This window comes from Microtus ochrogaster, linkage group LG8, assembly GCF_000317375.1.
Source record: "Microtus ochrogaster isolate Prairie Vole_2 linkage group LG8, MicOch1.0, whole genome shotgun sequence".
NCBI lineage: Eukaryota > Metazoa > Chordata > Mammalia > Rodentia > Cricetidae > Microtus > Microtus ochrogaster.
Window position 1 is genome coordinate 24,196,354 of NC_022033.1, and position 14,719 is coordinate 24,211,072.

Genomic DNA, 14,719 nt, shown 5'->3' on the forward strand with positions numbered 1-14,719 from the left:
TCTTAACCTTTGAGCCATCTCTCCAGCTCCTTTGTTTTAGTTTTTAAAGCAAGTTCTGACTTTATAGCAAAAGCTAGCCTTGAGCTAGTACCATCTGGTCAGCCTGAGAAAGGATTTTTAGTGACTGTTACTTCTATAAGCTTGGCTGGTGTGATTCACATAGTTTTGAGGGAGAAAGCTTTGTAGCCTAGTCTGCAGCACATGTTTCTCTTTTCTTTCTATAAGATGGAGGTTTTCTATCTCAAACTGTATTTAAAATGATTCAGGGAAGTCGTGGCTGCAAAGCCCAGTGCATAGGCAACAGCAGCATAGAGTGAGTAGAGGTGCCATTTTCAATGTCCCCAGGCAAGTAAATAGACACCAACTTCTGGAATAGCACTCTCTTTATGTCAGGTTTAGATGTGACTGCAGTTTCTAGTGAGCAGCATCCTCTGTAGGAATGTCAGGCAGAGATATTGCTCATGGCAGTCAGAGAAGGGCTACTGGACAGGTGGCATGATGCCACTGTCCCAGGCATGGCTGTTATGGCCAGGAATCTGACATAAAAGCAGCTCCTCTCTCCCATGTAAGCATGGTTGATACTCTCTGAGATCCACCTTTAATTCTCTTAGCCCCTGTCTCTTCACAGAAGAGGATGCTCACTTCTTGGCCATTCTTTGCTATGTTTGTGTCTGGGTGATGTTTCCTAAATAGTTCCATGAAGTGCTTTTTTTCCTGTAAGAAGTTGACAAGTGTAACATGTAGAAGGTCCTGAAACTGAGTGTCTTTGCCTTTGCTCAGTCTCAGCATCTTCCATAGGTTAGGCCAGGAATGACGCTATTGGAATGTTGCATTTCCTGAACTTTGCAGATTTGTCACAGGAATATTGGAGAGTACTTTCAGTTAGACTTTCTGTGGGTACTCTTGATTGTTTTTAGTTATGTGTGCTTGTGTGTATCTGTGTGGGGGCATGTGTGTGTGAGTGCCTATGGAAGCCAGAGGTGTTGGATCCCCTGGAGTTAAGGGTGATTGTGAGCTAGGAACTGAGCTCAAGTGCTTTGCAAGAGCAGTATGTGCTTTTAACTTCTGAGCTGTCTCTCGAGCCCCCTCTTATTTGTTTTTTAGGCTATAAAGAAGAGAGGGAGGGTAAGGTTTGAGAACTGACTAATTGGAAGCTTTGTGCTGAGATCAATAAGCTTTTACCTAGTGGTCTTTCTTCTTTGCAGAGATCAGGCTAAGTCATCTAAGAGAAAGGCTAAGCTGGTGGGCAATTCAGAAAGCAGGAGAGCTCCAGATGGTTGTGGAGAAGTGGAAACCCTGTGTGTGTTGTATTTGTTAGTTACATTGAGTACATTATGTAATTCTCTCTTTAATCCCCAATAAAACTTAGCAAGGCAAGCATGTGTGATTCTTGTTAAAAGTCCTTGCTACTGGAAGTCCTGTTAAAAGTCCTATATTGAAAGCTGGGCATGGTAGTCCATTCTTGTAATCCTACCACTATGGAGGCTGTGGCAGGAAGATTGCCACGTGCCCCAGGCCCGCCCAGACTACATAGTGAGTTCGAGGCCAGCCTGGGCTATGTAGTGAGAGCCTGTCTCAATAAAAACAAGAAATGAAATTTGATTTACCCAAGGCCACATAGCTAGTGGGTGAATTTGGACCCTGGATCTCTTTCTTAGGGTGAGTACTAATAACTGGCAGATGCTCTTTCTGTTACTATATAATTAATCTACACAGTACCTAGCTCGTAGCCGACCTTTAGGAGTCCTTACTCCTCCAGCATCATAGCTGGAACATATGAAATGTACTTGTGAGTTCATATTAGAGGATGCCTGCCTGAAAAACAACACAACCAGTCGCTTGTCAGGCTATGCCAAGACTGCCTTAGTCACAGTCTCGTACTGCGTCCTCCAAGTACCACTTCACAGAGACACCCTGATTGTGGGTTCGTTAGCCTCTCAGCAGTCTCTTCTCTGCTACCACAGGCTGTCCTCTTTCTAGCCTTTGTCAAATAGGACACCAACGTTGAGCACCTGACCTGAGTAGTTGTTGGCTGGAGTCTGAGGTAAATATATTGGGTCCATGGTGGCAGGATTCTGCCTTTCTTAGCCACTGACAACAGCATCAGGAACAGGCTCTGGGCATAACAGTTGCTCAGTGAGAATGCAGAGATTTCTGCCTCTGAAGGCTTTGTTTCTGCACTGCCCTAATGTGCTCCATTCTCTTCAGCACGGCCCCCCAGGTATTGAACACCAGCTCTCCAGCCCAGCAAGCAGAAAATGAAGCCAAAGCCAGCTCCTCCATCTTAATCAATGAGGCAGAACCTACCACGAACATCCAAATCCGGCTTGCAGATGGTGGGAGGCTGGTACAGAAATTTAACCACAGCCACAGGTACTTGCACTATGTGGACTACCTTTTGCGAGCATGTCCTTGAGTCCAGCATAGACTTATGGGAAGCAGGCAGTAGGGTCTGTCTGTTTATGTCCCCCATTTGTAGGTCTCATTCCTCATCATCAGGTTTAAACCACCAGGCTCTGTATTCAAAGGAAGTACCGCTGTGGTTTTAAAGATAGGGAAACTGAGGCACCATAGAATGAAGAAGAGACTATCAGGAAAGGTGCCAGGGGCTGTTAATAGTGAAGATACTTGGCAACTCCTTTCTCTAAGATTCATCCGTGGTGGGTCAGCTGATGGAGGAAGGTCATTGGTTAATTAAATAAAGAAGCTGCTTGCCCTGATAGGTTAAAACATAGGTGGGAGGAGTAAACAGAACAGAACGCTGGGAGGAAGAGGAAGTGAGGTCAGACTCGACAGCTCTCCTCTCGGGGGCAGACGCCTTAGAGAGAGACATGATGCTCCACTCTTGCGGGCAGAGGCGAGAGCTCTGTTCTCTGAGGCACACGCGATGAAGCTCCAACCCAGGATGGACGTAGGCTAGAATCTCCCTGGTAAGCCACCTTGTGGGCTACAGCAGATTATTAGAGATGGGCTAGTCCAGGTGCGAGAGTTAGCCTAGAAGAGGCTAGATAGAAATGGCCAAGCAGTGATTAAATGAATACAGTGTCCGTGTAATTATTTCGGGGCATAAGCTAGCCGAGCCAGGCGGCTGGGGTGCTGGGGACACAGCCCCGCCGCTCCTATTACTACAGTCAGCTAAGCCAGCTGTGGGCCAGTGAGTAGTCTAGCAATCCTTGAGTCTAACCAGATGTGCCTATAGGATAAAGGTATAAAGCAAGCCCAAAGATCTTCCTGGATTCTTCCAAGATGTGCCTAATGTTGGTGTTTTCCTCTGAAAGAGTTGGGATCTGTTTCACCAACCAGTTACTACTTTAGTGTTACCTCACTGATTAGCCCCACCCGGGTGACAACCTGTGGAGAGTGGATGAGGAGGTCTTGGCTCATCTCGTGTGATGTACTCTCATGGGTCACCACTGCATAGTGGCAGAAAGAAGCTTCTGTTGATGGCATCTAGAGAAAAAAATGCTGGCTCCATTGACTCCAAGGCGCAGGATGGTGCCTGGAGGAGAAATTCCTAAGACTAAGGAGTTGCTGACATATGGTTGAGAAGTGCCTTCTGTGACATGTCTGCCCTGCTGGGATTCACAGTCTGTAGGCAGTAGTCAGATAGTCTCAGAAGTGTGTGCTTACAGCCAGTGCTATGGCAAGATTGGGGCCAATAGGAGGCAGCCTTACAAAGAGTTATGAAGTGGAATAGGATAATGAAAAAAGGCAGAGTGTGTGAGGGAGGTGGGGAGAGAAGAAAAGAGAAATAAGAACAAGGAAGGAGAGCAGAATAGTGCAGGCTTTAGGACTTCATGAACAGAGAGCTTTAGGTGGAAAGGGGAAGGACTGATGGATGTGCTTCCAGGTGATAGCTTTGGTCTATAGAGAAAGGAGGCAGGCATGGTGAGAAGGAGCCTCCAGACCCTCTTCCCAAGAGTCAGGGGCATCAGCCGAGAACCCTGCTCATCACCTCTCATTTACCCTACTCCTCTAGGATCAGCGACATCCGGCTCTTCATCGTGGATGCCCGGCCAGCCATGGCTGCCACCAGCTTTGTCCTTATGACTACCTTCCCTAACAAAGAGTTGGCTGATGAGAACCAGACCCTGAAGGAAGCCAACCTTCTCAACGCTGTCATCGTGCAGCGGTTAACATAACCACCTAGCTGCTGCCACACCTCCCTTTGTGTCTCCCATGACTGCAGCCATGCCCATGGGGATCTCCCTCCTGCCCCTGTACACACCCACCCCTTCCAGTGCCACGTCTCATTCGTAGCTCTGGGCTCTTAGACTTCAGTTGGACATTTGTTTTCTCTTTAGTTGTATTTCCTGGGTTTTTGTGGTGATCGATGGACTTTAAAGAAAAAAAATAAAAACAACCAAAAAAGTCGATGGAATACCACCAATCCTATTGTCCAGAAACTCCCATTGAGCTGTATTTGATTGTTAGAAAATCTTATCATGGGGCATAGTAAGGGGACTTTGCTTTATCCTCTGCATAAAGTCACTGTGACACACTAGTCATCTGGTGTGTTCCTCCTGCTGCAGATGTTTGTGTGGAGGATTTCTTCTTCACAGAGAAGGAAGGGGACATGCAGGAAGAGACTGCAGCCACTCCCTTCCATGAGGACATCTCACTTGTCCCAGAGAAACTAGGTAGGAGTCAGCATCTGGGGCTAGTGCTGGATGCACGAAACTACTTCCACTGGAGATGAGTACTTTCTCAGCACCCTCATCACCCACACTGGTCTCCTTGGAGAGGCCTGCTTGTTATCAATGGTCTTGTGTGGTCCATTTTTTTCCCATTGGGATATGGTGCATGCCAGTCTAAATGATTTAGTTAGGATGTCTTTGTCTAAAGAGAAAAACAAAATCAAAGTGTTATTAATGTTAATGGCAGATCCAGGTATGGGGATAAGTGTCTCGTGTCTGGAGTGCCTTTAACTGTGGTGGTAACTGCAAGAGTCTTAAGCAAATTTTCTTTGGTCATATGTAGTTAATGTCAGCATATGGCTTTGGATCATAAGTTCTGTTTCACACTTATTCTTTGCCCTGTTAACCATGGACTTACAGCAGCCTGAGCTACATCCCAGCCTTGACAAAGGCCTCTACCCTTGAAGGTGTAAGGAGGATAGTAGGGACCTTGGCTAGAACTCTTCTGCCTCCCTGACTATACTATGTTCTTTCCTGCTGTGCCTTGCCCTGAGCCAGGGCCTTGGCAAACAATGCCCTGCTGTGGCTGCTGCATCTACCATGGTATGGTCTCTAGCATGTGAAGGTAACCACAAACAAAGGTCTGGAAAACAAAATTGGCCATTTAAAACCAGAATGAGGACAACAGAGTTTGTCCTTTCTATTGAGGCACTTAGAAGGAAGTTAGCAGTACCCCTATTAGCACCTCATGGGGACCAGGTCTTGGAGTGCCATGGGCAAAATTCCAAAGATCATGCTCTAATGCCCAGACCTTTCTGCTTCATTCAGGCCCCTTCCAACACCTGGTTACAGCCTGCATCCTCGAGTGGTTTGCGGGGGGGAGGGGGGGTCCTGGGTCGCCGTCTCCCCCCACCCTCCACTCTCCCCCACCCATAAAGTGAGTATAGGTGGCAGCTGCTTGAACTTGCCCCAGTCCTGTATCAGTCCAAGGCCAGAGGGATCACATCAAATGGGCTCCATGCCCAGGAAGGCTGCTTCCAAGCAGCTTCAGACTTCTGTTGTGGAGGCTCAGATGGAAACATCTGTCTACCCAGATGGGCTTTTATAGGACACTCCAGCCATGAATCCTGGGCTGTTGAACTCAGGGCAGTTGTTCTCAACTGGAGCATTTTGGGTCATCACCAGCATTGCATGGAAAGTAGGGGAGTCACTTGAAATTAAATGGGCCGTGCAAAGCATTTGTTACAATGCCTGGACGTGTCTTGATCTGTTGAAGGATACCTCATATTCACCAGAGTAAAGGTAAGTTCATTATGATGCCTGTTTTGGTTGTTCTTTTTTTGTGTCAGGGTTCCAATGTCACATCTGTCTGTTCTAGAAGTTATTGTGCAAACTAGGCTACCGTTGAACTTAGATTTCGCCTAGGGATAACAGGCTCCATGGTGCCTTTTCTAACAAATGCAGTTCAAGCTTGTCCACTGGAACACACTTGGTCTTCCTGACTGCGTCAGACGGTGTGCACCTGATTACTTCCTTAGAGATGATGGAAGGACGGAAGCGTATGGGCAGGGATAGGGCACATTCTTGGCTTTAGATGATACTGCCACAGTTCTTCCAGAATGTCATAAGCTATTTCCTGCCACCAACACTACAGAGATGCCCTTCCCCTGCCAGACCTTTCACGGTGACTTGGAATTCATGAGAAGCAGCTGGTGCAGACTTTCGGGCTCCCTGCTGCCCTCTCTGTCCTAACCACCAGATTCAAGACATCTGTTGTCTTGGGGCCCAAATAAAAGGTCTTCTTGCAGACACATGTGGCTCTGTCTTAGGGTCTGACTGACCTCCCATCTCCTTCCAGCCACACTCCTTGGAGGGTCAAGCCTGAGAAGCAGGGTAGAACACATGGTTAAAGCATCTAACCTGCTCTCTGGGTCTGGGCCAGCTCCAGCATATGATCAGTCTCAGCAGTTTTATCCCTCAGTGCCATCCCTCCCCCATAGCTGCCTGGCCAGCCTCCATCCCTCACATGCAGTCTGCAGTAATTCCACGGCTCCCTGATTTTGCCCCTTGACCAGCAGTGTTGTCACAGCCAGCCAGCAGAGAGCTCCTTTCGCCATGTAAACTGTTTGTTGCAGACTTGCTCCCTAACACCCTCAGGTGCTTTTGATTCTGCCTGGAAACTAAGGGACCTTGTAAGATTGGCCCCTGCCCACTGTTCTCTGTCATTTTTGGCCTTGTTTTTTACTTCCTGTCTGGTACAGCATATGCTCTTCATTTGTGTGTGTGTGTGTTTACTTTGGCCCTTACTAGATCCTAAGTTCTACCAGGGCAGGGTGTTCTGTGTTCTTCACCCACTGTTCAGCAATAGTAGGGCAGATGAAACTGAAGTGGAGTTGAGATTCTTACCTGAAGGATGCATGTGCCCTAAGTAGCAAGTACATGGTAGCTACAGTTCCTACCCCTACCCCAATCTCCCCAGTAGGCTCTCGGCCTGAAAAGGTAGCTTTTTGCTTCTTCCTGTGCAGACCTGAACCAAATGTACTCATGAGATGGGGCATGCTGTAAAGAGAACACTCTAGCATGTGGCCTGCCAGTCACTGCCTACTGAGAACGTGGGGTTGGTGCCAGGACCAGGACTTTAGCCACCACCAATAATGCCAGCTTTTGCTACTATTTGAGCACTAACTTTGTACTTTACCTCGTTTAGTTTGTCAGCACTCAGAGGTACCAACCATGGTGACCCTTTTATGGAAGATGATGCCAATGGAAAACTACATTTGAGCCACTCACTGCTGGACTGCAAAAACCATGGCCCTTGACCTCAAGGCTTTTCTGCTGTGAAAAAGACCCAAGGACAGAGGTGGTAGGGATGGCAAGAATGTGTAGAAGTCAGCAGAAGAGAGCACCTGTGAGTTGGGTGATGAAGGATGACTGGGGATTGGTTCTTTGAAAGAGGTGAAACCACCAGGCTTGGTGGTGCTCACCTTTAATCCAGCACTCTGAGGCACAGACAGGCGGGTCTCTTAAGTTTGAGGCCAGTTTGGTCTACATAGTGAGTTCCAAGTCAGCGAGGGCTATGTAAAGAGACCCTGTCTCAAAAAAGAAGGATGGTAGGGGGACTGTTTCCTCAAGAGCCAGATCTAGCAGACAGGTAGTGTGGACAGGCAGATCTGCCTTTGAGCTTAGGTTCCATTTTCTGCTAGGTGTGACCTTAAAGCAGTCACCTAAGCTTCTCTGAGTCTTTGTTTCTCACCCATTAGAGAAGTAGTAGTCCTTCATCACATGCTGTGGGGACCAGTGGTATCTGAAGCGTTTGATTCTAGGAAGAACTTTCTGAAGAGTACAGCCACCATCTGTTATGCCCTTACTAGAGCCAGGCCCTGAGAGCGCTGGGCAGGCGAGTCAGAAAAGTGAAAGCTTTCCAAGGACCCATCTGTAATAGCAGAGCTAAGACTCAAACCAAGGATCAGACACATCCATCCCTGTGTCTGCCCTGAGCAGACTTTCATGCCTCAAGGAAAGTTCCAGCTGAGCAGACTGCAGGAACTGCTCAGTGTGATGCCCCACGATGGTAAACTGATAAAACTGGGTCCCTGAGACAATAGGGAGCCCAGCCTCCCTACAGCCCAAGGTAAGATGCTGTTTACACATGAAACATGCAGAGAGATCAAAAGAGTTATGTGGTTTTCTTATCCCGCAATAACAAAGGTTAAATTGTTGAAGGATCTTCTTTAAACAAAGTTGTGGAAAGGCATTAAGTCTCCAAATAAGGGGAACAAGCTTTCTTCCCCTCTGCCAGGAAGTAGGATCTCCAAGAGACAGCTGGAGAACTTGGAGGTGATGTTAGTGCTAGGTGTCTGCCTCACACAGTTAGTGTGAGTGAGAATGCAGGCGTCTATGGGGCCTCCCGAGGGCTAGGAGGTGGTCCATAGACAGCTGGGCTGGACCCTAGGGAACTGCTGTAGGGACTAAGAGGCCTGTGTTGAAAGACTGACCTTGGACTGAAGAATAGGGGAGAAACAATCAGCCTTCTCCAAGGTCTATAGGCACATGTTCCCAGTACTGGACCAAGACCCAAAGAGCCCTGTGTCTCTGAAGAGGAGTTCAGAGCACTGGCCTATTTCTGGGACCCAGTAAGCCCTTCCTGCCCCTCACCTTTCCTGTGACCAGGGCACTGACAGAGCGAACCTGTGCGCTCTTGACTATGACCTGGAAATTTTCTCTTTTCATTGATGAATGTTTTCATTCTATTTTTTTAATTTATTTTTTTATTTACTGTGTGTAGGTGTTTTGCCTGTGTGTGTGTGTGTGTGTGTGTGTGTGTGTGTGTGTGTGTGTGTGTGTGTGTGCGCGCGCTCCACATATGTGCAGTGCCCACAGAGGCCAGGAGAGGGTGTTGGATCATCTGGAAATGGAGGTAACAGCTGTGAGCCATTGGCTGCTAGGAATGGAAGAGACTTAACTGAGCCAATCTCCAGACTCTTGTTTTGTTGGTTGGTTTTATCTTATCTTATTTATTTATTTGTTTATTTATTTATTTATTTATTTATGTGGTTTTTTTTTTTTTTTTTTTTTTGTTTTTGTTTTTCGAGACTGGGTTTCTCTGTAGCTTTGGAGCCTGTCCTGGCACTAGCTCTTGTGGCTCACAGAGATCCGCCTGCCTCTGCCTCCCGAGTGCTGGGATTAAAGGCGTGCGCCACCACCGCCCGGCTGTGTTTGTTTGTTTGAGACAGGATTTCTTTATGTGTCCCTGGCTGTCCTAGAACTCTGTACGCCAGGATGGCCCAGAATTTAAGAGATCCGCCTGCCTCTGCCCCAGGCATTAAAGGTGTATGCCACCACTGTCCAGCTGTTTTGTTTCTTTAATCAGGCATATATTCATAAACTTTTTTTTAGAAAATTACACACACACATCCCTCCTTTCTACCTGATCTCCCATTTGAGATAATCTTTTCCTCCTCACCACAAGGCTTTTTATTTATCTTTCTAGACTTGCTAAGTACAAACCAATACCCACTGTCCACCCTAAGATAGAAAACTTTGTACATCTTAACGAACCTAATGAAATTAGAATGCATTATGCAATCAGGAAGTCATGGTGTCACCAAAAACCTTACCCTACTTATTCCACCCATATTTTTCCTTTTTTGTCTATCCCCAAAATTGATAGACAAATTCTTGCCAGAATAAACAAGCTCTCAAGTATAAAATTCTAATCTGTGTGCCAGTTAATAAACAATGGTCTGTCTTTTATAATGTTAAATAAGTCGACGATGTCGTCAGTGAATCTGCAGTGGTTCTAGTTTACAAATGACAGCCTGCCCATTGCGTCTCTTTCCATTGAACACTAGATTTGGTAGAGCACTCCTTGTGACGGACTTGTTAGTGTCCCTGGTGTTTTTGCTATTGCAAACAGTGCTGCAGTGGGCAGTGTGTATTTGCCAGTGCAGACAAGAGCTAAGGCCAGAGGCAGTGGGTGGAGAATGTTTCCCACAAATCTACCAGCAGGGTGCGCTGTGGTTCGGGACAGTCTAGTAGGTGAAAGTGCACTCCGGTAGTTTTGCTTGTGCAGATAAACACAATAAAGAAGCCATTTGTTGCAGTCTTCCGTGCAATCCAAAAACCCAATCCCCCCCTACATGATCTTATCCCATCCTCAGACCAAACCTGTGACAAAGAACTTTTTCTTTTAGAATCATTAAATATTTCTGGAACAAATACAGATAAATGAAGTAAGGATGTTTTCAACCTCACAATACAGTAACTAACTCCAAATATCCAGAGGGATGCTACATACAGGAAAACGAGACTTATCTGGTATTTACACATGTAACAGGGAACAGCTCACTGTTACCCCCTTCAGAAAGGATGATATAACATCCTCTCTATATGTGTGTTTGTATGTGTGTGGGGGTGTGTGTATATATACATATATACATATAAAACACTTGTCATTAGTGTCTTAATTATATTTGTGGCAAGCTGTCTGCTGCTTGATGGACTCATACTGGTGGTGAAGTTAACATGCTGATTCACTAAGGAAATGGTCCAGTGTCCCTCAACTGTCCTGGATTCTATGCTAGTGAGTCCCAGAAAATGGGGAGAAAGAGTATATTTCCCCAATAGGATAAGTCACAATCCCAGCAATTAGAATTGATTCCAAAACAATCTGTAAGACACAAATGTAGCAAATCTACATACATTCTATGATTGATAGGGGTGACTTAGATCAGTGGTAAGCTCTGTTGGTCATGTTGCTCCCAGGAAATCTCTCTGCCAGATTCTTTTTCCTGTTGAATTATCCTCCCAACTATAATATTTGCAGCTTTTATAGCATGTGCTATCCTTTTTTCAAGAAGACCTCCTAGACTATTCATATCATCATGGAGTAACTATGAAATGAGCCATAAACTGTAAGGTAGAGCAATTCCTCGCTGATTTGGCTAGTCTTTACATAAAAAGCTTCCTCTAGAAGTCTTATATCTGCACCTAGATTCACTGGCACCTAGAAGATTACTCAACAGAATCTCAGACAGCCCCAACCACACCTATTAGAGGAAAAGATGAGTAGAAAAGATACGATCACATGCTACAACACAATACCAGTAAAACCTAAAGACCCTACAACAGCAAGACTTGAATAACCAAATATAGATGAAGCAGAAGAAAATGAGCTAAAATAACTTCAAGAGAATGTTTGAAACTCTTAAATATGAAATGAGAAATTCCCTTAAAGAAATGGAGGAAAAAACAAACAAAAAATTGGAAGATATCAGCAAATCACTTCAAGAACTCCCCCCCCCCCAAGAAAAAGAAAAGAAAAGAAATCAAACAAACTATTCAGGACTTGAAAACTGAGAAACGCTAAAGAAAACAAGCCGAAGGAATTATAGAAACAGAAATCATGAGAAAAAGATCAGGAACCACAAATGCAAGCATGAACAGCAGAATATAAGAAATGGAAGAGAGAATCTCAAGCGCTAAAGATACAATAGAGGAAATAGATTTATCAGTTAAAGAAAACATTAAATCTAACAAAAGCTTAACCCAAAATATCCATGAAATACGGGACACCATAAAAAGGCCAAATCTTAGAATAATAGGAATAGAAGAAGTTCAACTCAAAGGCACAGAAAATCATAGAAGAAAACTTTCCCTACCTAAAGAAAGATATGCATATGAAGATACAAGAAGCTTACAGAACACCAAATAGACTGGATCCAAAAAAAAAAAAGTCCTCCTCTCGCCACATAATAATCAAAACACTAAACATACAGAGTAAAGAAAGAATATTAAGAGCTGCAAAGGAAAAAGGCCAAGTAACATATAAAGGTAGACCTATCAGAATTACACCTGACTTCTCAGTGGAGACAATGAAAGCCAGAAGGTCATGGTCAAGCATTATGCAGACATTAAGAAACCACGGATGCCAGCCCATACTACTATACCCAGCAAAACTGTCAATCACCTTAGAAGAACAAAACAAGATATTCCATGACAAATCTAGATTTCACCAATACCTAGCCACAAACCCAGCCCTACACAAAATACTAGAAGAAAAATTCCAACCCAAGGGAGATGGCTACACCAACAAAAACACAGACAATTGATGATCTCATTACAGCAAATCCCCAAAAAAAGGGGAAAAATCGCAAATTAACATCACCAACGATGAAAATTAACAGGAGATAGCAACCACTGATCATTAATATCCCTTAATGTAAATGGACTCAACTCACCTATAAAAAGGCACAGGCTAACAGACTGGATACGAAAACAGAATCCATCCTTCTGCATATAAGAAACACATCTCAACCTCAAAGACAGAAATCGTCTCAGAGTAAAAGGTTGGGAAAAATATACCAATCAAATGGACCTAAGAAACAAGCTGCTGTAGCTATCCTAATATCTAACAAATCAGTCAAAAGAGACAAAGAAGGACATTTCTTATTAGTCACAGGAAAAATCCATCAAGAGGAAATTTCAGTACTGAATATCTATGCCTCAAATACAAGGGCACCCTCATACGTCAAAGAAACACTTCTAAAGCTTAAATCATACATTAAACCCCACACACTAATAGTGGGAGACTTCAATGCTCCCCTCTCACCACTGATAAAATCAGATAAAAAAAGAACAGAGAAATAAAGAGAACTAACAGATGTTATGACCCAAATGGACTTAACAGACATCTATAGAATATTCCACCCAAACAGAAAAGAATATACCATCTTCTCAGTACCTCATGGAACCTTCTCAAAAATTGACCACATACTTGGTAACAAAACAAAACTCAACAAATACAAAAAAAAATTGAAATAACCCAATGTTCCTTGTCAGATCACCATGGTATAAAACTAGAAGTCAACAGCAATACTAATTCCAGAAAACCCACAAACACATGGAAACTAAACAATGCTCACCTGAATCATCCATGGGTCAAGGAAGAAATAAAGGGGGAAATTAAAGACTTCCTAAAATTCAGTGAAAATGACTACACAACATACCCAAATTTATGGGACACAGGGAAAGCAGTGCCAAGAGGCAAGTTCATAGCACTAAATGCCTACATAAAGAAGCTGGAAAAATCCCACACTAGTGAATTAACAGAACATTTGAAATCTTTAGAACAAAAAGAAGCAAACTCACCTAAGAGAACTAGATGGCAGGAAATAATCAAATTGAAAGCTGAAAACAACAAAATAGAAACAAAACAATACAAAGAATCAATGAGACAAAGAGTTGGTTCTTCAAGAAAATCAACAAAATAGACAAACCTTTATCCAAACTAACCAAAGGACACAGAGAGAATATCCAATTAACAAAATCAGAAATGAAAAGGGGGACATAACAACAGACACGGAGGAAACAGAGGATCATCATGTCATATTTTGAAAACCTGTACTCCACAAAATTGGGAAACTTAAAGGAAATGGACAACTTTCTGGATAAATATCACTTAACAAAATTAAATCAAGACCAGATAAACAAATTAAACAGACCTATAACTGCTGAAGAAATAGAAACAGTCATCAAAAGTCTCCCAACCAAAAAAAGTCCAAGACCAGATGGTTTCAGCTCAGAATTCTACAAGACTTTCAAAGAAGAACTATTACCAATACTCCTCAAATTATTCCACATGATAGAAACAGAGGGAACATTTCCACTCTTTTTATGAGGCTACAATTACCCTGATACCCAAACCAAAAAAAGACAATACTAAGAAAGAGAATTACAGACCAATCTCACTCATGAACATTGATGCAAAAATACTAAATAAAATACTAGCAAATCAAATCCAAGAACACACCAGAACCATCATCCACCATGACCAAGTCGGCTTCATCCCACAGATGCAGGGATGATTCAACATACGAAAATCTGTCACCATATAAACAAGCTGAAAAATAAAAACCACACGATCATCTCATTAGATGCCAAAAAAGCACTTGACAAAATACAACATCCCTTCATGATAAAGGTCTTGGAGACAGCAGGGATACAAGGAACATACCTAAACATAATTAAGGCAATATACAGCAAGCCAACAGCCAACATCAAACTAAATGAAGAGAAACTCCCAGCGATTTCACTGAAATCAGGAACAAGACAAGGTTGTCCCCTCTCTCCATATCTATTCAATATAGTTCTTGAGGTCCTACCTAGAGCAATAAGACACCAAAGGGAGATCAAGGGGATACAAATTGGAAAAGATGTCAAACTCTCACTGCTTTGCAAGTTGTGAGTAAACTGTCCGTTTCCTGGGTTCGAATCGAATGGGGGTGGGGTAGCAGCATCTAACATTCCAGACTCTATGAAGTCCTGAGGGGTTATTATAAGTGCTGAACACAGCACCTGGCCCCCAGCTGTGGCTCAGAGACAACAATCTAGGTCAGAAGTCAGGAACACCTGGGAACAGAGCCCAGAGGAGGAACCAATAACACAGACCAAGACATATGAGCTGGAGGCCAGCCCTGGAAGAACTAGGGCAGCAGTGAGGAAGCAATGGCCATCAATCGGGTCAGGCACAAGGGCTTCAACAAATTGAGATAGAGTTCTGCTTCTCCATTTCCTCCCATGAA

The 14,719-nt window shown here is 44.1% G+C and overlaps 1 protein-coding gene across 2 annotated transcripts in view; it reads left to right on the top strand.

The window, feature by feature from the left end:
• Nsfl1c (NSFL1 cofactor) overlaps positions 1 to 4,373 on the top strand; it is a 23,712-nt gene extending 19,339 nt beyond the window's left edge. For both annotated transcript variants that reach the window (XM_005363163.3, XM_005363164.3), the window contains 2 exons: positions 2,209 to 2,373; positions 3,980 to 4,373. In XM_005363163.3, coding sequence (XP_005363220.1) covers positions 2,209 to 2,373; positions 3,980 to 4,142 — 328 coding nt within the window. In that variant the 3' untranslated portion in view covers positions 4,143 to 4,373. The remainder of the gene's footprint in view (positions 1 to 2,208; positions 2,374 to 3,979) is intronic.
• The last annotated feature ends 10,346 nt before the right edge of the window (positions 4,374 to 14,719 follow it).